Source organism: Bicyclus anynana, chromosome 19, assembly GCF_947172395.1.
Source record: "Bicyclus anynana chromosome 19, ilBicAnyn1.1, whole genome shotgun sequence".
NCBI lineage: Eukaryota > Metazoa > Arthropoda > Insecta > Lepidoptera > Nymphalidae > Bicyclus > Bicyclus anynana.
Window position 1 is genome coordinate 11,695,387 of NC_069101.1, and position 24,140 is coordinate 11,719,526.

Here is a 24,140-nt window from a genome sequence, read left to right on the forward strand (position 1 = left end):
TGCTTTTACTTATACATATTTTTATTGTATCACAATAGCTGTTGACAGTTATTTTACAGAAAAAAAAACATACATACAGCCGAACGTAGAATCTCCTCCTTTTTGGAAGTCGGTTAAAAATAAAGAGTAGATTATATAAAACTACCATCGCCTTAACTTAATCGATGTGGGAATGTAAATCATAGATAATTATATAAATTAACTTACAAATGGGGGTAAGCTAAATTAATTAATTAAAGTAAACATTTTTCCATTACATTTGATTAATAAAAGTACAAGGAGGCACTGAAGCACTAATTTTTAATAAACTACTGACTGATTTATTTATTTTAATAAAAAGTAAATAAAGTTATTTTAACTATCTAACAGAAATACTTAAGTGTACTACACAAATATAATACTAAAAAATAATATTTAATTCTTTATTATTAAAACACAGATCAACAAATTTAATGAATAAAATTTATTATTTAAAATAAAACATTTCGCACGTTTTTTTAATTGTTTTGCTTTTATATATTTAGTAATTAAATCTTAAAAGTAGATTATGTTGGATACATTTAACATTGTAAGCCTGTCATTCATGCACCCAAAGGTCAATAGATTCAATGACTTGAGTGGAAATGGGGAGTGTTAGTTAACTGTCAAAGACGTCTTTACCCTACACACAACGTCCACAAGTGCGTGACTCTGTTGGAGGACATTCTTTTCTATTCTAGGGTCTTGTATTGGTTACAGTGTGATTTGTTAATTAAGTTGTCGTGACAAATATTTTGAATCATAACCTTTGTTTGACATTGGTTTCCTTTTTTTGTAATCCTGAGCCTGTTAAAACTATCATACCTGAGGAAAACCGGCTCTAAATGATAATGCGGATAAGACGAAATAATTTTTAAACTTTACAGTAATTATTAAAGTCATGTCTGTCGTTCTCTCGTGATTCTTTATATAAACAAATAACCATAACAAAACAGTCTTTCGATTGAATATATTAACTCAAATACTTACCTTAGAATCCTTACGCGAAAGGATTCAAATTCTTATCATAATCATCATCTTCCGCGAAGGGATTCTTAGTGTCTTGACTGTCATCGTCGGCGAAAGGATTTTTGGCTTCATCGTAAGTATCATCGAAGGGATTTTTGCCTTCATTCGCGATAGCTGTGGATATACTCTGTGGTAACTTTGGTTCTTCCTTTCTGGATGGCAAGGGGGATTGGTATGGAGATTTGTGGACTTTGGGCTGGAGCCTGGTGAGGTTTGCTTCGAGGCTGGAGGTATATTGCTGCTGTTCTAGAAGCCTCATCCTGCCTTCTGGCACGGGGATGACTGACGTGCCTTTGGGTGCGACTTGCTTTGTAGCATTTGGTATGAATACTGAAAAAAATTGTGTTTAGAGTAAGATTTAAGATCATGGAATCAAAACTAGATTGTTTGTATTTTTTGATACAAATAGACCTCGCAACTACTAGAACGATTTTAAAAATTCTTTAAAGTATCATAGGCTATATTTTTATTCCCAAATTTTCACAGAAATGAAGACTACATGGGTGAAACCGCGAGGCGTCTGCTAGTAAATTACATGCTAATAAATTTACATGGGTGTACGAAATCTGCTCTCTGTGTGTGGTTATTATAGATATTTATAAATATTGAAAGCCATCTCGTATTAGGTCGAACAATAGTCTAACAAAGATTGCCTTAAATATGTAAGATGTTTTTTTTTTTTTGTGTAATCTCACTTTTTCTAGCAATATAAATTTTAACGAATTACATTATTATATTTGTTGACCCTTTCCATAAACTTTTTTGAAGTCTATAAAACACTAATACAAAAACTGTTTATTCAGACATCTAAATAATTTGTAATAAATAATTGTATTGTTCCAAACATTTATACGAGTGTCTAACACTAGTAAAAGGTAATGTGATACTCGACCTACCTACTAACCTCTGTTACTCACTAATAACGTAGCTTTTAATTTTTACAAGAATTTTAAAAATCTGTTCAGTAGATTCAGAGATTACCCCTTATAACCTTACAAACTTAACCTCTACAATATTAGTATACATTTAGTCTCACCTTGTTTACTCTGTCCCTCCTGTAACCTCAGCTTGGCTTCAGCGCCCGGGCCGTACGTCTGTGCGGACGCGACGGCGGGCGCGTGAGCGGGAGCGGGCGCGGGCGGGCTGGCGGACGGCTCGGGCGGCTCCGTCACCACTGTCACCTTGTTGAAGAGACCGCGCCCAAAGTATTCTGATACCACTGTGAAACTGGAAAAAAAAATAAACTTCAAAAAAGACCCTTAATAATAAAGTAAAAGGGTTGTGTAATGAGGGTTATTAAAACAAGAGGATGTTATTTAACAATCGAAGTGGATTTATAAATTGTGACACGAGAAAAATATCAAGTTACAAGTATGTAATTAGAATTGCCGTTTCGGAGCTCTAATAATTCATCATTATCAACTCTCTGCTGAGCTCGAGTCTCCTCTCAGAATGTGAGGAGTTATGCCAATAGTCCACGACACTGGTACAATGCGGATTAGCAGACATCACACAAGCAGAGAATTAAGCAAATTCTCTGGTATGCAGGTTTCCTAACGATGTTTTTCCTTCACCGTTTGAGACACGTGATATTTAATTTCTTAAATGCACACAACTGAAAAGTTGGAGGTGCATGCCCCAGACCGGATTCGAACCGACACCCTCCAGAATTGGAGGCAGAGGTCCACTGGGCTATCACGATGGCTCTAATAATTAAAAAGGGAAAAAGTTTCTTTACACAATTATACATACACCTAATGCAGTTACCTACCTACTGTTCGGAAAACTGTATTGCAATGTAATATTTCATTACATTGCAATACAGTTTTCCGTTTCACTACATTTGCAAGCACTCTCATAATATTATATCATTTTTAAAATAATATTCAATTGAGTATAGTTAGAAAAACGGACTTCTGAGCGGCAAATATATGTTTGTCTTGCGATTATTTAATATAGCCTAATGTTAATGGGCTATTAAATATGTACAAAAATAATTTATCAATTCGAATCCGTAGTTCATAAGAATAGCGCGTTCAACCAAACAGCAAAGTTTTCAGCTTTATAACATACTAGCGGACGCCCGCGACTTCATACGCGTGAATTTTTTTTTTTTTAAATCACGCGGGAACCACATATATTTCCCGGATAAAAGGGATAACAATGCCAAAATGTTACTCAATTACCTCCTTCATTGCAATTCAAATTAAAATAGGTTCAGCTGTTACAAAGTTTTTGCCAGGACAAACAGGCAGACATTATTAAAAAAAAAAAGCTTAATTGCGTGTTATGGTATCGTGTAAATAAGTATAAGCACTTGAGAAAACACTGATTTTGAATTCAAAGACAACCTATGTTTTATGTGTATTGATTAAAATACGGATTCACTTACCATCCATACATGTTAAAAAAATTATAACTGTATAATATCAAACGATAGCACCTTGCATCATTCTATAGATAGATACTATGGACACTCGCATGGACAATAGTCCTATACAGAATCTATGGACAGTTGTTTTATAAACTTTCCTATATTATTAAACATATTCGTCAGACGGATTTGGATCTAAAACCCAGGTTATAAAACTTGATAACAAATAAATCTACTGCGAGTGATCGTAATTTTGTCACCGATAACAAAATATAACTGGTTATAATGTAACACAACGTGTATATAAAAAATGTAATACCTATGTGTTATCAATCCTTTTTATCTACGAATGTTTTTTAATGATGTTTGTATTTAGAAATACTTAAATAATTTGATAGAAATCAACTAGTGTTTTCCATAAAATATTTTTTTTTCCAGTTCTTCTTTAATAATGTAATGTATAATTTGCGTTTTTAATTTAGGTTAAAGCGTAATCTAACATTAAATATTATTGATCTATTATTAAAAACATTGTAGCCTATAACACTCGCAAATGACATGGCTTTCTATTGGTAAAAGAATAATCAAAATTGGTTCAGTAGATATGTAGATTAATCCTGCTACTCACAAAAAAGTATAGAAGCACACTTCAAAGACACGGACTAAACATACAAACAAACAAAATATCCTTCAGTGTCTGTATATATCTGTATTTATTAAGTCCGATACTTAGAGTAATAACATATAGACACGCAACACCTAACATTTTTTCACTCCAAACGTAAGCCACTTCTGTGTGTGACTTTGTGAGCGTAAGAGTTAAGCTAATTACCTTCACCGACACGCTTACTTATCGCAGCGAAGCGGTACGTCAAGGGCTCCCATTTCGGAGCACATAAAATGGGTTACAAATCCTGGGGCTACACACTATCTATGTGTTATAAATCTATGGTCTGATACTAATACTTACCTCTCATAACCATCGTCAATGTGACTCCGGAAACACCACGACAACGGGGAAAACATATCTAACAAACTATACACAATACACACTCATTGATTATGACCAGAGCCATTATAACACAAGTATTGAATTAATGAAATTAATTAAAAACCTTTCAAGAATACATTTTCGATAGTAAATATACGAGCGCGCGCGTTTACAACTAAAGTCGTATTGACATTGAAGAACTAAAGAAAGGCCAGTGATAGCAATCTTTGCGTATGTAATTTTATTTAACGCGAATTACTCATAGATATATAGAATTAAGGTCAAGGCATTCATTTCAAGTTAGTTTATATTAGGTATTAATGAAATTTTTATTAATTCTTTAACATATAGATTTGATTGTTTGTTTGAGTTTTACGCGTTTCCTAACAAAGAGGAAAGATTTGTTATGTAACCATCTAATCATAAAACATTGAAAGTGATCTATGAAATTGGGTACTTCTGGTCTCGGACCATGCAACCCAACCGTGTTTTTTGCAATTTTGTGCTAACACAGTCACTTTATTCCGGGGAGTCGGTTTGTGTGTTATAGCTACAGACATGCACATAGACACACTCACAAACACATACACACAATTAAACATACTAGCGCTCCTGTCAAACGCTTGTCTGTACACCTTGCCACTAAATTCGAAGACAAACGGACTTCCGGAATAAATTTATTTAGATAAGTTTTAAAATTTATTTATAAAGTAAACTAAACTTTCTGTTTCCTGCAAGTGTTGTAATAATAGGCTACTCGCCTGCTGTACAAAACTAAGAAGATTTTTTGCATAGAGGCAGTTCAGATGCCTAGAAACTATAATCACATTTTTATTTGTGAAAATAATCTCGTAATTGTAATATTTTTATAAAACAAAATTGTATTTTTATCACGTCACCGCAAACGCCAATCATAAACTGTAACGTCATTCGCTACAAGACATCGGTTTGTGATTGGCGCTTGTGGTGACGTGATATAATCACATCACTGCAAACGCCAATCACGCTGTTATCTCTATGAATGACGTGACTTTCTAATGTGCTGTGTTTCGGCGGGAAACATTTTACGTAGATATTTTTTCATTTAAATTAAATTTTTTACTGGTTATTATTGACGGGACAAAATAAAATATAGCTTATAATACTTCCATAATTCAGTTTAAACACTGTTTACAAAAGAGGCAAGTAGCCTATTTTAAAAGAGATAGAGCGGAACTAACGCGAGGTCACATAATTTTAAACTACACCAGTGTTTGATATTGTTCCGTCTTCCAAAAAGGAGGAGGTTCTATGTTCGACTGTATAGCTTTTTTAAGTATGTCCAGCGGTATTTCCGTCATTTGTAGACCGATTTTGAAAATTCTTTTTGTGTTTGGAAAGGTATACTTCCAGGGTGGTCCCATTTCATGCCAGGATCTAACGATGGCATCTTGGAGAAATCGAGGATAACTTTCGAAAATCTTAGAGACGACTAGTGAGTTTGTTAAGTTTTATAATATTAATTGATGAACAAAACTTCAAGCTTGAAGTGAAAATATCTAGTTTCTTTCCGTTTAGTTTTATGACGATAGTATATAAATATGTTTGACAACTGAGTAAATATTAAATACGTTGAAACAAGTAGACGTAGTTTTGAAATGATACTCGCATACAAAATAATCAATACCTATAAATAAAATTAAAGCGTTTGTCGGTGATTTCGAGCTAACTGCATTTTCTCAAGTGCTTCACAATCAAGTTTTTTTACAATTTCTGTCTATCGGGCTGTTTGTCCAGGCTAATCTGTAGAACGGCTGAATCGATTTAAACGGGACTTCCACTGGTAGATAGAGGTTATTGAGCGATAGGCTAATTTTATCCCGGAAAAGTCCGAGATTCCCGCGGGATTTAAGTAAAACTTAATAGGTATAATGACTTGGTTTGAATATATTGATTTTTATAAGACATTCGGGTAAATAAGGTCAATGTTAACTAATTTATAAGTAAAAAAATGCCTGAATGTTTGCAAAATCAATAAGGTTAAAAATTTAAAAATCTATTAAAAATCTTTTATCGTAATAAGATGAAAATTCATACAGTTTTATTAGCTTCCTTACATATTAACGCACAAATTAATTAATTTTGATTGAACGCCCATACAAATCTAAAGATCATTATGATCTACGACGTCATTAATTCGGGGCTGCGGCCCGAGCTGGTGGCGCACGACGGACACTCGTGCTCGCTCTCACAGTACGTTTGACATAAGCAACTCATGGGTCCCGGTCGGCCTGTAGCCTGGAGTGCAGCTGCTCGGCGGCGGGCGGCGGCGGCAGCGACGCGCGGCTGCGGCCCGAGCTGGTGGCGCACGACGGACACTCGTGCTCGCTCTCACAGTACGTTTGACATAAGCAACTCACGGGTCCCGGTCGGCCTGTAGCCTGGAGTGCAGCTGCTCGGCGGCGGGCGGCGGCGGCAGCGACGCGCGGCTGCGGCCCGAGCTGGTGGCGCACGACGGACACTCGTGCTCGCTCTCACAGTACGTTTGACATAAGCAACTCACGGGTCCCGGTCGGCCTGTAGCCTGGAGTGCAGCTGCTCGGCGGCGGGCGGCGGCGGCAGCGACGCGCGGCTGCGGCCCGAGCTGGTGGCGCACGACGGACACTCGTGCTCGCTCTCACAGTACGTTTGACATAAGCAACTCACGGGTCCCGGTCGGCCTGTAGCCTGGAGTGCAGCTGCTCGGCGGCGGGCGGCGGCGGCAGCGACGCGCGGCTGCGGCCCGAGCTGGTGGCGCACGACGGACACTCGTGCTCGCTCTCACAGTACGTTTGACATAAGCAACTCACGGGTCCCGGTCGGCCTGTAGCCTGGAGTGCAGCTGCTCGGCGGCGGGCGGCGGCGGCAGCGACGCGCGGCTGCGGCCCGAGCTGGTGGCGCACGACGGACACTCGTGCTCGCTCTCACAGTACGTTTGACATAAGCAACTCACGGGTCCCGGTCGGCCTGTAGCCTGGAGTGCAGCTGCTCGGCGGCGGGCGGCGGCGGCAGCGACGCGCGGCTGCGGCCCGAGCTGGTGGCGCACGACGGACACTCGTGCTCGCTCTCACAGTACGTTTGACATAAGCAACTCACGGGTCCCGGTCGGCCTGTAGCCTGGAGTGCAGCTGCTCGGCGGCGGGCGGCGGCGGCAGCGACGCGCGGCTGCGGCCCGAGCTGGTGGCGCACGACGGACACTCGTGCTCGCTCTCACAGTACGTTTGACATAAGCAACTCACGGGTCCCGGTCGGCCTGTAGCCTGGAGTGCAGCTGCTCGGCGGCGGGCGGCGGCGGCAGCGACGCGCGGCTGCGGCCCGAGCTGGTGGCGCACGACGGACACTCGTGCTCGCTCTCACAGTACGTTTGACATAAGCAACTCACGGGTCCCGGTCGGCCTGTAGCCTGGAGTGCAGCTGCTCGGCGGCAGGCGGCGGCGGCAGCGACGCGCGGCTGCGGCCCGAGCTGGTGGCGCACGACGGACACTCGTGCTCGCTCTCACAGTACATTTGGAAGCAACTAGTAAAAAAAAAACAAGTATACATTAGACCACACGACTGAAGTAAAACTTCTTTTAAAAATAAACAATAAGCGCCATCTATGAGCCTCAGGCATAACTGCATCACAACAGTTTCCTGAAGTGTACAAAAGGGATTTTTTCAAAGTTTTCTAATGTCATCTACTGGTAAGTAGTTTAAGATTACAAACACTGTAGGTGTATATGGCAGCCTCTTAAAAGCTTCACCTGATTGCACTTTTCGTAACGCATTCATCAAGTTACTCCTCAAGTCAAGCGTACGTAAAGATTTACTTTGAAAACTATTTACGAGTATATTCATATCCGGGTTGGATCATACTCATACTCTTTTCGAAAAATGCTTTGGATTTAAGGTATGTTACAAGAATTATGAAGTTCACGGTTTCCAAGATTTTGTATAAAAAATGTATGGCCGCAATTTAACTTGCAATGTGTCCCTGAACATTATCTATTATTTTTTTTTAATTACTGATGAGGATATATATTTCTAGTCTTCAGCTAGTCAATTATAAAGATAAGATAAATATACTTTATTTGCACACCACAAAGACAAAAACAAGTGAAATAAAAAACAAATTAGGAAGAGATCAGCATACAAAAGGCGGCCTTATCGCTAAGTAGCGATTTCTTCCAGGCAACCTTCGGTTTAGGAAAACTTAAGGACATCAACAGGTGGCGTAAAACAAAAATAACCATAGTATACACATATCAAAATATACTAATAAATACATTATATTGAAGAGAAATAATATATACAGATCGTCTTTACTGCACCAGATAATGAGTCTTTACGGCATTTTTAAAAATGTCCAGTGTCTTTGATTGCCGTATGTTAATTATCTATTACTGATGATTATATATTTCTAGTCTTCAGATAGTCAAATAAAGAACAATCGAATGATTATATGAACAAAACTTACTCCTGGTGGTAGGAGTGCTGGCAGAGGAAATGCACGGTGGGCAGTTCCAGCGGCTTGTTGCAGGCGGTGCAGCGCGAGCTCTGGAAGGTCATCGCCTCGTACTGGATCACCTGGATCTGGGACTTCATGCTCTCTATCTCGGATTTATACTTCGCGGCTAGCTCTTGTTCCCGTGTGATGACGTCATCTTCAGACTTTAACACGTCCATTAGATATCTAAAAGATTAGACAGAATAAGCTGATGGTTATTGACATGGTTGCGGAAAGCTTTGCACACTAGCTAGGGACATTCGGTGCAACCAGTGTCCCATAAACCAGTGTCTTCAGCCACATATAACTATAATTTCATAGTCAGCCATATTAGGATATGGCTGACCATAAAGTATTGCCAGTGAAATTGATTGCAATGAAATCGTATGCTGTTTGTTGGCAAACAAAAGCATATCAATAATACTGTAAAAAAAAAACACAAATTATTAGTTCTCAATAATTAAGGGCAATTTTTATCATGCATTTAAAGTACATATGTACATATAAATAAAAGATATCTACAATAGCTAGTAAGTCTATTATTAATATGAGTTAATTGCTGACACTTACTTGCGAACGTCTCCAAGAGTATAGTTGGGTGTGCTCGCCAAACAATCGATGATTTGAATCGGTGACAACAACTTCTCGGTAGCTAGAACAAAAAACAAACATTAAGTGCATGCTATACGCAACAGTACGTGTTATACGCATTAAGTGCGTGCCATACGCATTTAATGCGTGCTACACGCATCGAGTACGTGTTATACGTATAAAGTGCTTTACGAATCCAGTACGTGGTATACGTATTCAGTGCATACTATAGGTATCCTATACATCTTATACGCATTGAAATCCGTTGTAAACGCATCGAATATGTGTTATATACATTAAGTACGTATATTTACGCATCGCATACGTGTTAGACGCATTAAATGAGTACTATGCACATTGACTACCTGTTATACGCATTAAAAACGTTCTCTAAGTCCTTGTCCAGAAGGAGCGAATTCGTCGCGAATCGTATCATACGCGCGTTGTCGAAGTACTAGACATCAATACATCGCGTCCACAAGCATCGCGCGAATTGAAAATACGCGCGTAAATCGCGTGCACTAAGCCAAACTCTCGACACGCGCTTGATTCGCGCGTATTGCGCGCGAGTCGAAATACTAGGGACGCCTTATTGCGGCCAGTCAACGCGCGAACTCTAGAGCGAGTGCACGTTCAACTCCATGTTTCGTACTAAATTCCTCCTCAAATGCGTTGGTACGCAACGGTCGCGCGTAATACGCGCGAGAATCGCGGCGATTTCGCCCTTTCTGGACTGAGCCTAAGCATCGCGTGCGTATTATAGGCATCGAGTGCGCGTTAAACGAAACGACCGTGTATCGAACGACACATCGAGCGTATGTATTACGCATATCGCATCAAGCGGAAGCCACTTGAAAGTGTCGTATCCGCCGAATGTACAGTGCCATCTCTGCCGATGTAATCATCTTCAGTACATGCCATCACCATTGGTGTATCTAGGATTATTTCCTGGGGTGGGCCTGTGGTTGGCCTGGGGTGGGCCTGTGGTTGGCCTGGGGATCAGGGGTGCGCCTGGGGTGGGCCTACATATCACTGAGACAGTGATGCAGGCCCACCCACTGACTGAATGACACTGACTATATAATAGAGACGACACTCAATATAAAAATTTCGTTAGCAATATTTGTAAACGGCTCGACTTATTCATTATTTTTTCTTTGTATCTATGGCACAGAAAACATATGTAATGTAGGTATCAGAAAAGGACTTGATATATATTTCAAAATGTTTATTACATATAGGTTTTTCTTTATTATAAGTTGTAATTGTTATTACATGAATAATAATTTTACAAAACATGAATAATAATTTTACCGAAATACTAATAATTTTACACAAAATATCATTTTGTGTAAAATTATTTGTATTTTTGACGGTCTCCGTGGCACAGTGGTATGTGCGGTGGATTTACAAAACGGAGGTCCTGGGTTCGATCCCCGGCTGGGCAGATTGAGATTTTCTCAATTGGTCCAGGTCTGGCTGGTGGGAGGCTACGGCCGTGGCTAGTTACAACCCTATCGGCAAAGACGTACCGCCAAGCGAATTAGCGTTCCGTTACGATGTCGTGTAGAAACCGAAAGGAGTGTGGATTTTCATCCTCCTAACAAGTTAGCCCGCTTCCATCTTACACTGGATCATCACTTACCATCAGGTGAGATTGTAGTCAAGGGCTAACTTGTCTAGAATAAAAAAAAAGATTACGCATATCGCATCAAGCGGAAGCCACTTGATGGTGCCGTATCGACCTCATGTACAGTGCCATCTCTACTGATGTACTCGTCTTCAGTACATGGCAACACTGACCGGCCACGTGCAGCAGCTCGGGCAGGCAAGCGGGCGGCGGCGGCGCCCACAGCACGTCGAGCCACAGCCGCGGGCACGCCGCGCCGCGCTTGCGGCACACGCCCAGCGCGCTCTCCGCGTCGCCCGACCGCAGGTGCAGGGCTACCTGCGCGCGCCATCTATACAGAGGGTTGGAAGAACCTTAAAAACTAACATACTAAACAAAGGGAATGATGACTATACTACAGCCTTTCTTGATGAGTACTGTTTACCAACAAAGAAATTAAAAATGTCTAAATTATGGGTATAAATCACTAATCATTTCACAAGTAATAATAATTATAATTAACTTGTACTTAAATTAATGAAAATAAATTTGATTAATAAGCTTAGAACAATTAGATGTAACCATACTTAATTTAAAATAAATAAGTTATGGAATGACATGCTTTGTTGGTAAACAGTACTCATCTAGAAAGGAAAACATAGTAGAATATACACTAAATTAAAGGAAAATAACTATTTATGTACTCACAACTTAATGTCTTCATACAAATGCAAGATGCCAGCTTTGAATCCCAGCATTTGGCATATGATGAGTATTTGATCTCGGTCGAAGTTAGCGTCAGGATCTTTCAGTATTGTTAATATTTTCTGCTCGTACGTTTTTTTATCGCTCTCTGGTGATTTACCCCTAAAAATTAACGTATAAACACACATAATTAAAATAATATCACATATATTTATGTAATAAAATCACATTTCATCATTTCAAATTTGCCGTGGTTCGCGCGTCTATTAATTGTCCGTGGATGTCGATCGAGGTGAAGCGTGATGTAATGGCGGATAATGTAACATAGTTTTGTGCATTTTTAAAGTTAAAAACCTTATAGAAAGAATACATTGAGGATTCGATATTAATGTACTTTTAAAATGTTGTTTCTTTGGTATTTCAGGTGACTTATAAGTATAGATCATAATTGTTGTAATAGTGTACTTAAATTATTGTATTTGACCTAAATAAAACTAATCTTTGGTATTTCAGAGAATCAATTTTTGGTTAATTTTGAATATTCTCATCATTCCATCTTATATTTATAATCAATATAACAAATAGCAACGAATTTATGACTTGGAGAGATTAGAGATACGTAAAAATTATGATTAGCCCAGTGAATATGACCTCTGCTTCCGATTCCGGAGGGCGTGGGGTCGGATCCGGTCCGGGGCATGCACCTCCAACTTTTCAGTTGTGTGCATTTTAAGACATTAAATATCACGTGTCTTAAACGGTGATGGAAAAACATCGTGAGAAAACCTGCATACCAGATAATTTTCTTAATTATCTGCGTATTTGAAGTATGCCAATCCGCATTGGGCCAGCGTGGTGGACTATTGGCCTAACTCGTCTCATTCTGAGAGGAGACTCGAGCTCAGCGGTGTGCCGAAAATGGGTTGATAAATGATGATGATGATGAAAAGTTAGTACTCGCTATTACTAACACAGCCTGTTTCTAAAGACTCATTGTAGGACTCAGGCGATCCATTAAGAAACCAGAATTTGGAGCTTAGGGAAACCCATAATGCTCAAAATGTAGTTACTTGGGTGTCAAGGGGACCTATTAGATTTGGTAAAGACAAAATACTCACCAAACATGTATATAATGTTCGATGAGAGCATTGTACACCAAAATGGAGCTCTTCGAGTCGACTGAGATCATGTGCTCCAGGAAGTCTATGAGGCGCTCCGAGTTGCTCAGGAACATGTGTATGAAATCGTCCGGGTATGACCGGTCTGGCTCGGAGAACCGTCCGGACATCGAGTTCTCGTCTACCAACGGCCGGTCACGTGGTTTATAGTCCGTGCAGAGTACTGATAAACAGAAATTAAATTGATAAGAGAATCAAAACTTCACGGTTTTATTTATTTATTCTTTTTTTTATTTATTTTTTTATTATTTACAAGTTAGCCCTTGATTACAATCTCACCTGATGGTAAGTGATGTTGCAATCTAAGAAGGAAGCGGGCTAACTTGTTAGGGGGAGGATGAAAATCCACATCCCTATCGGTTTTCACACGACATCGAACCGGAACGCTAAATCGCTCGGCGGTACTACTACTCTTTGTCGGTAGGGTGGTAACTAGCCACGGCCGAAGCCTTCCACTAGCCAGACCTGGGAGGCCGTCAAAAACAAGATTCAATGACAAGAACTTGGTCCTCCAAGGTCAGACCAAGGTCTTGACCGTTGAAGGACTGTCAAATGGACCAATGGTTAACGTGCTCTTTTCAGTCAAAATGTAATAAAATTTGACATTAATTTTGACGTGATTTTCACACTACCCTGAATCATCTGACTACTTTTTAGACAGTCTGCATAAACATATCATAACAGTGAATAATGACCTCAAGGTCTACAAAAATGACCACGTGTCATAACACCAAATACCAAATCGAGAATGCGTCGCATGCTATAATGGCGTCTATTGGGTTATCTTTCTACGGTCTTGTCATGAACAAAAAATAATACCCCTACCACTTACAGATTTTAAGCATGATCATACCTTAACGCTAAATCTAAAATTGGGAAAAGGTAACTAAAGTAACTTCATAATATATTTTCATTTATAATTTAAGGTTGATGAGATAAGTCTAATAAACAAACTTACATTTGAGTAGTTTAGTGCTCTCTTCTGGCTCGTTATGTATCAATTTGTGTCCGTACTTCTTCATGTACATATCAGCATCCTCGTACTCAAGGTTGGCGATGTATGCCAGCGCTTGCTGGAAGTCCTTCTTGTCTTCTATCACCATCTTGAGGTACCAGTCGTGCCGCTTGTGATTGCCCGCTAGAGAGAGTGCGTCGTCTACGCTCACTTGACGTACAACCTTTAAAATAGTATCACCATCATCATCAACCCATATTCGACTCACTGCTGAGCTTGAGTCTCCTCTCAGAATGAGAGGGCTTAGGCTAATAGTCCACCACGCTGGCTCAATGCGGATTGGCAGACTCAGGTAGTATAAATTTGAAATTTAGCAGATAGGTGGTTTATGGTTGGTAGAGTTCCGTTATTAATGCGCCAGGGCATATAGGTGAGACAGGGCCGACATGGAGGAGGATATAATCGATACTGAAATCAAATAGTTTTCTTTATAAATTTCTGCCTGTCTTGGTGCTCCCAGAAAAACCCTAAGATAATGCGATTAAAGTATTTTTTAAATTCTACCTCAAAAGAGTTTAAAAGTTGTTCATGTTAGATTAAATCCATAGATTCATCTATTGATTTAATATAAAACATGCAAAAACAAAAATAGAAGGGAGTGAAATAGGGCAAATAACATATTTATAAAAATTGGTGTTTGTATTACCAGAAACATAAATGAGGAAATAGGGTAAGAAAATTATCACCGATTTTTACGCGGACAAAGTCGCGGGCTTTCGCTAGTACAATTTTAAATCTGCGAAAGTTTCAAACATGTCCTAGTTTAGACTAGAAGAGCCAATAAATATAGATTTTTTGAATATGATTTTATCAAAATGAATATTTTTGACAACAGCAAGATAAACACACCTTAATAGCGACATCCACATCGAAATCAATGGCCTTGTCTTTAGAGTTGATGAATTCCTTCAACTTGCCCTGCTGGTCGTGTTGGTCTATCTTCACGTAGCAGGTCAACAGCAGAGTGGTGTGGTCTTCGGTCGCACAACCCTTTTTATGGAGTACCTCCAAGTACTGCACTAGAGGCTCCAAATGTCGGGACTCGAGGTATTTGCGTATTACGTAGGAGGTCTCCAACCAGCCTATCGTTTTGACGTATTGGTCTATTGCTCCTTTTAGATCACCCTGTATATGAAAAATACACATTAGCTTTATAACAAAAATTCTAAAAACTATTTCTATGGAACTGAGGATTTTAGTAAAGAGGTAAATTGGATATTAGAGACACACAATAGTTGAAGGAATAAAAATATATAAACTCCAGGCAATTTCAATGCATATTTAAAATATTATATTCACAGTTAGCTATACATATTTAATTAAAATATTTACTGTATTAAAAACTTTTAAAAGAGAACAATTTTTGGGTAACTTTAACCATTTACGCAGCTCACGCAATAAGCTCTCTCAAAAGGAATAATATTTCCCGTTTTTGTCACATTTGCATAAAAATAATCTATATAAAATAATCTATTGATCATATCATAGCATAACGTTGTATAGCCTACATCCTTCCTCGATATTGGCCTATTCAACACAAAAATATATTCTAGCGGACGCCCGCGACTTCACCCACCCTCAGACCTCCTTAATCCGGCCCTCTCGCAAAATCCATTACCTCCCTGCCAAATTTCCACTTTGTACGTCAAGCCGTTATCGAGATATCGTAATGAATGACCTTTCTCGCATTTATATACATACCTATTAAGATATATTTTCAATTCAAACTAGCAGTTACTGAGATTAGCGCGTTCAACTAAACAAACACACAAAAATAGTCTCCAGCTTTATACATTAGTTACATACATTATACACACATACATTACATAACAATAATATAATATTCAATTTATAATGTAAAAATTACCTTGCTATACAAATGATCACCATACTGTTTATAAATCTCCATCAGTCCCTCAATATCGTAATGCTGACTACTAGCTGTTCTTATGGCAACATCATACAAATTCTTCTTAAAAAGCATAGACAATTTGGACTGTAGATCCTTCTCATCCAAATATATCATCTCCTTCTTCTTTGTCAATATGTAAAAAGATCCCCATTCAGTCAAAACTGCATCAATTTCATCGAACGATTTTGAAAAAACTATGAACTTATTCTGTATGTCCAGTATGGTGAGGTGGTTCATTTTGGGTGATGTTGAACTGGACGCTTTGGTTGATGTCTCGTGGGTGGTGATGACTAGGTAGCTGCGGAACCAGTTCAGTTTGAGCTTCTCGCCTTCTAGCGCGTAGCACGGGCCACGCCCGTCGGTCGTATAGCAATATATGGCCTGGAATTTACGAGCTATTTAAATAGGCATATGTAATTAACAAACAATAATAACTAAATATAAGAAAAGACGAGACAAATTGGAGACTAATTTGAAAACTTAAAAACAAACAAAAGACAAATAACAGCCATCAGCTAGATCAGAGGTTCCCTTACTATTTTTGCTCATAGACCACTTTCGAAATTAGTTAATTCCGGTGAACCTCCTGCATGTTACATTTCTACCATTTCCCAAATTTCGAAAAAATATCTAACTATGGATATTTGGGTTGCGGCTCATTTCCAAATTAATAACAAAATTATCAATTTTCGTTAAAAAGTGAGAATTGATTGCTGAATTAATTAATTTATTTATTGCGCTATGAGTGGATGTAAAAAACTTAACTTTTTAACAAAGTAAAGTGGTACTCGCAGCACAAGGACTCGAAAAATTCTCATTTGTTTTATTTAGAGAACACCCGATTCAGTATGAAACTAGATACAATTTCATGGCCCTCCGCTTACGAACTGTGAACCCCCAACGTAGACCTTTGCCGAGTCTTCCGTAGACCCCTAAGGGTCCACCTGGACCCCCAATCACTTGGGAATCAATGAGCTAGATGCTTCTGCGCAAAAACCCCACAAAATGCCCGCTGAGATCCCATTAAGGAGCCTAAGGCACTTACACAATCGGAAAAAAAATCTATATTTAAATAAAAGTTGTTAAAAAAACAGTATCTGTATTTCTTGCTTTTTCCTTGTTTGAGAGAGACAGGTAAACGTTTTATCATTTGATTCCTTGACGCAGTGATTAACGTATGCAGCTTATTATTGGAGGTTTTCTTCCTTCCCTGAAACTCTTGTCAGCAATCCAGATTAAGGAACTGATTGGTGCGACACTCCCTTGGCTCGAAAAACATTAATCTGTCGGTTCCTGTCTTTATCACAGATCTGAGGTCTGCAAATCTCTCTTTACTTTAGAAGGAAGGAGCCAAGTGTCTTGTGGTATTTTCTGTGAATTTTCTAGAAATTTGAAATTGAACTGCAGCAGCATTGCTTAAGTGAATCTCAGTCAAACCCAAGGACAAACATTGACGGAAAGTCCAAAGAGAGATTCAAGTATCGGCTATAAATCAAGACCTATCGGCTCTTTGAGCCGAGTGAGATTTGTCCTGACAACCTTATTTGAAATCCTTCAGGGAATCTGGAAATCCGGGTCACCTACGTTAGTGTTGGAATCTGGAAATCCGGGTCACCTACGTTAGTGTTGGCCCCTGTATGACGATGACCTACGTTAGTGTTGGCGACAGTGAGTCGGTGCCCGTCGGCCAGCACGCTGCAGCCCGGCGCGGCGCCCATCGCGTCCAACACGACGCACCGCTCGCTGCCTAGCCAGCAGACCATCACGCACACGCGCGACACCACGAACAACTTGTCTGCGCCCCTGTACATACGTTACGAGATTTTTAGCCAGTTGTCATTTAGTTGTACTTTAATTTTAGAGCATATTATAAGGTATTACTTAATGTACGTCCCGAATATTAACGCCTCAGACCAATTACCTTTGGATTTGTATAACACTCAAATTCACCAACACAATTTATAGACTACAAGCCTTTCAAAAAAAATTACCTGTGAAATGAACCGACGTGAATAACGCTTAGAAGGATGTTACTATATCAGAAAATAACTCTGAGTTGTTAGTAATATGATGGCATAGTCAAACCTACCTATTACTAACAACCTAGAACCTACATATTACTAACAACTATTATTGTCGTTTTTTGAGGCGGACGAGGTAAACTCGTGTGACCTTTACCTTGTCCCCCCTCAAAAAATATTTAACATCAATAAATATATCCTTTGTCCTTACACTACATACAACTATAAATTAAAATCGTTAATCACAAGTGTAATTTTAACACGATGAAACATCGATTACTATAGACGCAGTTTGTATAAAAAAGTTAGATCATGATCATATATTTTTGACAGAGGGGTAACGTCTAGCGAGGCAGGTCCTATGATAATTGATCTGTGGTCAGCGCATTGCGTATGCGGAATCCACGGAATATATTTCGTTTAATATATTTCTAAGGTTCTTACTTGAATGCGAGTCCAGTTATAGAACTAGACCCGGTGTCTGGTAATGTTTTCATCTTCCCACTGCGTTGTCTCGTGATGTCACCGCGATATAGCGTCACTGAGCCATCTTGAAAACCAACTGCTAGGAGATTCTAAGGAATGTGGAAATGTGCAACAGTTTATGCTATTTGTTCAGTGTCAAAAATTTCAAGATGCCTTTTAATATTAACATAATAAAATAAGTAACAAAATTATTCGTTGATTAGGCTCTTGCAGTTGAATTAGAAACCTACTAGATACGTTTTTGTAGGTTATGTGTTCAATAACAAATATGTACCCCCAAAAATATCCGACAAAAAACGAAAACAGTGTTAAGGCTCGGCGTGAGGAAACTTACTCAAAGAATGACCATTATGTTTACCTACATTTACCTACCTACGTTTGTATTATGTAAACCTACATCTCAAACTCCTCAAGCTTACTACACATCGCTTGCATTAGTATTAGCTTACAAAGTAACACCGCGCTACTATAATCCTCAGGGAGATTTCTAAATAGCGGTCACAGAGAACTTTTAGAGAAATAAGAGATAGATATAGCAATCTTTTACCTTATTATCATGCACAGCAAGTGCAGTGGCCTGTGTGGGATACATGTGCGAAGGGACCGCGCGCGAGGTCCGCACGCACTTAGGGTTCCCGTGCCGGTCCACTCGAGACCAGTCCCATACTTTTATTAATGGCGTCACTCCCGCTTCATCTTCCTACAATGATAATAAATAAATAAGTTCATATACTGTTTCCTTAAAAAAGCTTAAAGGACTTTATTAAATAATCATTAAAGCCTTTATCCGAAAGTACAAGTATTCGGTATTGGGAGACTAACACACACGTGAATAGATATTATGACCTAACAAATGAACCAAACTAAAAATTACTGTGGTTAGTCTGTACTTCATAGAAGTAGGTACGAGAGGACAGGAATTCCAGCAAAATCTCTCTATAACTTGCTTAAAGATCTTGGTCTCTCTAGAACTGCAGCATGTTCTATATTAGAACTTATATCCGAAGCTGCTCTAGTAGGATATCACCAAATTTAGATAGGCAGGGAGAAAAACTCGAGCAGAGAAGGAGTGTTGATCGATTGTCAAGGAATTTCTTAACCCTACGCCCATTGGTCACAGTCCAGGACTCTACTCGGAGATTTTGTCTCTGCCACGCGATGGACCCTGCACCCGCACAGTGAATCCATGGAATGCTACAATATTTTATAAAAACTCCGAGCAAAGTCCAGGAATTGTGATCAATGAATGTAGGGTTATGGAATTCTCTGACAATCATTAACACTCCCTTCCTCCGCTCGTGTTCTTCTCCCTGACTTCCCAAATTTAGTAAAATCCTATTAGAGCAGCTTTGGATACTTGTTCTAATATAGAACTTGCTACCATTCTAGTGAGGCCAAGGTCTTTAAGCAAGGAATAGAGAGATTTTGGTGGTAATCCTCTCGCTCCTACTCTACGGCCCATTCTGCAGCTTTTACCGTATAGCCCATAATATCAGATATCAGGCAAAGGAACAGGTTTTTGTAGGTATACCAACACCTCTCTTCTTCTATACTCCAGATTGCTACTGAGTAATTTTTGACATAAACCACAATGACGAGATTCCCGCGGACTCAACGAGATTTGTGAAACTCCCGCGTATTACGTCATCGACTAATTAATATCCGAAATAGCTTACCCCAATAGTAACTAGAAACGGATCATGTGGCAACTGCTGTCCGAGGCTCACTGTCAAGTCGTACGCTTTGAATGACGTGATCTCCCAGGAGCGGGAGATGAGGTGCGCCCAGCCGGTGACGTCACAGAGTACCACGTGGTTGTTGCCGCTGGTTGCCACGGATACGCTGGTGTCCTTGAAAATAATACAAGTAGAATACCAATAGGCCTACAATGCACGTCATAACGCTATCTTCATGATCATATAAAGTACAATATTGATCAAATAAATAGTTCTAGTAGCCATGACCAGTTACACTAACATGCAACCAGCAAGATAGGAGAAATTGACAAATTTAGATCAAGTGCAGTGTAACCAGAAATACTACTATCGTTGGGACGAAAAAGATGGGACTGGGACAACTCATGATAACGCCTCTCACTCTCGACATTTTGTCTATTTTTCTTTAATTCGTTTCATGTTAGCATCCCATTATTCCTGTTTGCCGACCAACTAAAACAAGACAAAGGTTTGCACAGTCTGTATGACGATGTACAATTGGTGATTGAACCAAAGCCCCCTTTCATTTCACTTGGGCACATTAATCCAGGATCAATTCAGGAATAAATATATAAAATTGACTCAGATCAAATATAATTCTGTACATTTTTTCATCCAATCAATTAGTTATTGTTAAAATGTGATAAGAACAATTGATATCCAGTCAAATAAATAGCTATAGTAGTGTTTTATCACATTTGTATTAATATTATCAATACACATAATCAGTAGCTATAAACACACTTATCAAAAAAAAATGCAGCCATTAGACATTTTGATAAAAGGCTATATTTTTGTGAGCCATTCAAAACTTTGAATGTGAATATTTCTTAAAAAGATTGTTTATTTTAATCACTTATCTATACTTAATATTATAAAGAGGTAATATTTGTGAGGTTGTAGGGGTCTATCTATGGATCTACTAAAAATGATTTTAAATTTTTTTTCCAAAAAAAAGTTACCTGTGATTGTCATAGGCTATGTTTTATATCCATATTCCCAAGGGAACAGGTACTTGGCATTTGAAACCATAGTGTCTGCCATAATTAGCTACATAGTAATTCTGTGTGTTGCACCACAAAGTCTAACTATATTTATTTACATTACATTACATACATAAAGCAAAGTGGGGGATTGAAAGAAGCACTAAAAGTTTAGAATTGTTATATTGTAAGAAAGACAATATACACAGAGTGAAAAGCTAGTAGTAATGAAGTGATTGTGGGAACAAAACAGTCAAATAATAATGAACAAGTTTATAAACATAAATCATTATTAATAACTACTACACAAACTAATATGTGTAAACTATACTCACTTGAAAGCATTCTGCAATCTTGCCATTGTCTACGTTTTTGTGTATATCAAAAAATGTAAAACGACGCCACTGAAAAGAAATTATTTTAAATTATTTACTTTATTATTAATAATAATAATATTACCCGCAGAGAGTTTTGAGGGTTTTCTATTTATACAGGCTGCTCCTAAATATAAACTCCTGAAATACTCCCGAGCACCCTGTATATGGGCCACTGCAGGGAGACACAGTCAATCTTCCAAATGTTGCTGATCTATGCCCCAAGACATCTATGTCCTCCATGGTCCTCCAAGTGGTATGCCTGGTGGATCGTGGGTTTGATCCCCAGCTGGGCCAATTGAGGTTTGCTTAATTGGTCCAGATGTGGGAGGCTTCAGCCGTGGCTAGTAACCACTGTACTGGCAAAGACATATGTCATGTAGAACCGAAAGTAGTGTGGATTTTCATCCTCCTCCTAACAAGTTATCTGCTTCCATCTAAGATTGCATCATCACTTACCAGGTGAGATTGTAGTCAAGGGTTAACTTGAAAAATATGGTGTAACACCATTTTTCTCAAATCTCTGTCAGTACTGAGAATTTCTTTCCAAAAATGAAAATCACAATATTTCATAAACACCAGGACCTCACGGTCCGACTAACCACTAGACCAGGGTAGGCGAACCAATGGCACGCGTGCCATTGATGGCACGCGACACAATATTTTGGGCATGTTGCCAATCATAAAACATGTGTAAAGTAGGTATTTGACATAAATTATTTGTCATCTAACCTGCAGCAACAGAAGTCACACTAATTTTACAATAATTTAATTTATGCGTGTAATAAAAACATTCCAAAATGTACCTCTTTTGTTTACTTTATTTCATAAAGAGTTTTGATAGTATTTATTATTGTTATTCTCCAAATAATCAGAAAGTAAAAATTATTTGATGGCACGCCAATGACCCCATTAAACATTTTTTAGAAAAAATGGCACGTTGATGCATAAAGGTTCGCCTACCCTGCACTAGACCATTAAGGTAATACCAGGACAACAGTGATTTCAAGTAACAGTCATCATCATAAGATCAATGATGTTCAGATACATTTTAAAATATTTCGTTTATCACGTCGCTACCGTCGTACCACTTCTTCGTTACCCACCTACCCAATTATTTAAACAAAATTAAATAAATAACAAAACGTACCTACTTTCCTCTGTTCAACACCACACAAACACAAATTATGTCACTCACTAGAAAAAACAATACATACCTCCAAAAATGCCATTGTGCCTACATTTAGATGAACCTTAGCATAATTTTTTATTAGTAATTATTGTTTATTAATCTGAAATGTGATATTTTTGGCTTAAAATAAATACAAACAAAAATCCTCGGTCTCAGTCTCACTTTGAAAATTGAAATTTGACACATGACAAATGACATACATTTGACAATGACATTATAGAGAAGTGTGACAACTAAGAAAAAATATTTTAAAGGACAGAGTAAAAATAAATTGTATAGCATTGTTATTTTTTACAATCATTGCCAGATAAAATCCTTGAAGTTGTAATTTATGACTAGCGTACGCCCGAAACTTTGTAGGACGTGAAATCCAGTTTTTATATCTATGGTTTCTCATAAATTATGCGAGAACCATGACTTTTAAAAAAAGGATTGATATCTGAACCAAATTAGGTTCTTAGATCTTTCTCATAAATCATTGAAATAGCATGAAAATCCGTTCAGTTACTTCCGATATCACGAACAGACAGACGCGGCGGAGGACTTTGATATAAATGTAATAAAATAATAATAAAGATATAAAAGTATATTTGAAAAAAAATAAACAGCTATAAGCAGCTAATTTAAAAAAATCATACAACATTATTAAACTCGTTACGGTTACGGCATCTGACGTCCTTGACTTCTATAAACGTATAAAACTTTTTCCTTTTCAACATACGGGAATCATCTAAAAGAGACAATCCATCTTTCATATTGATAGATTCATTTGATATAATATTTGATGTTGTAGTGTTGTATTGTATAATACTGGCGGACGCCTGCGACTTCGTCCGCGTTAATCCCTACTCCCTACACCTACCCTTCCATACCCTACTCAAACCCATCAATGCTGCGTTTGGAGAGGGGTCTACTAATGAACGCACCGTGCGATTTTGGTTTAAACGCTTTCGTGATGGAAATTTCGACTTAAAGAATGAGCCACGAGGAAGACCGCCCACACAGGTGAATAACGATGAATTAAGAGAGATAGTGGAAGCCGATCCTAGTCAAACTATCCAGGAATTAGCGGCATGGTTTAACGTTACCTTACCCACAATATTGACTCACTTGCGTCAAATCAATAAAATAAAAAAGTACGAAAAATGGGTGCCTCATGATTTGACTGATCTGCAGAAAGAAACGCGTGTTGAAACTTGTGTTGCCTTGTTGACCGGGTACAGAAATGAAGGAATATTGGATCTAATTGTAACATGTGATGAAAAGTGGATTCTTTATGATAACCGGAAAAGAAAAATGCAATGGCTGACCCCAGGTCAAATGTCACAACAGTGTCCTAAAGCGAAACTTACCAATAAAAAGGTAATGATAACTGTTTGGTCGTCTCAGCATGGTGTTATTCACTATAGTTTTCTCCGATCTGGTCAAGCAATAACGGCAGAT

General features: G+C 38.6%; 1 protein-coding gene across 1 annotated transcript; it reads right to left on the bottom strand.

Annotated features, from left to right (window-relative positions):
* LOC112045542 (vacuolar protein sorting-associated protein 11 homolog) lies at positions 1-22,882 on the bottom strand. The gene is made up of 17 exons (XM_052887378.1): positions 22,723-22,882; positions 21,467-21,535; positions 20,110-20,283; positions 18,981-19,133; positions 18,392-18,522; positions 17,579-17,729; positions 15,882-16,307; positions 14,864-15,139; positions 13,958-14,177; positions 12,940-13,162; positions 11,825-11,983; positions 11,311-11,468; positions 9,487-9,568; positions 8,887-9,102; positions 7,813-7,947; positions 2,084-2,274; positions 1-1,377 (listed from the first exon to the last, which is right to left on the bottom strand). The coding sequence occupies exons 1-17, from the start codon at positions 22,735-22,737 to the stop codon at positions 1,019-1,021; spliced, it is 3,138 nt and encodes a 1,045-aa protein (XP_052743338.1). The 5' UTR covers positions 22,738-22,882; the 3' UTR covers positions 1-1,018.
* Positions 22,883-24,140: the final 1,258 nt, after the last annotated feature.

Excerpts from the sequence above, each read along its gene's own strand:
- LOC112045542 (XM_052887378.1), bottom strand. Across the intron at positions 19,134-20,109 it reads CGTTTCTAGTTACTATTGGG|GAAGATGAAGCGGGAGTGAC; the intron begins GTAAGCTATTTC and ends TTATCATTGTAG. Across the intron at positions 18,523-18,980 it reads TTGCTGTGCATGATAATAAG|AATCTCCTAGCAGTTGGTTT; the intron begins GTAAAAGATTGC and ends CACATTCCTTAG.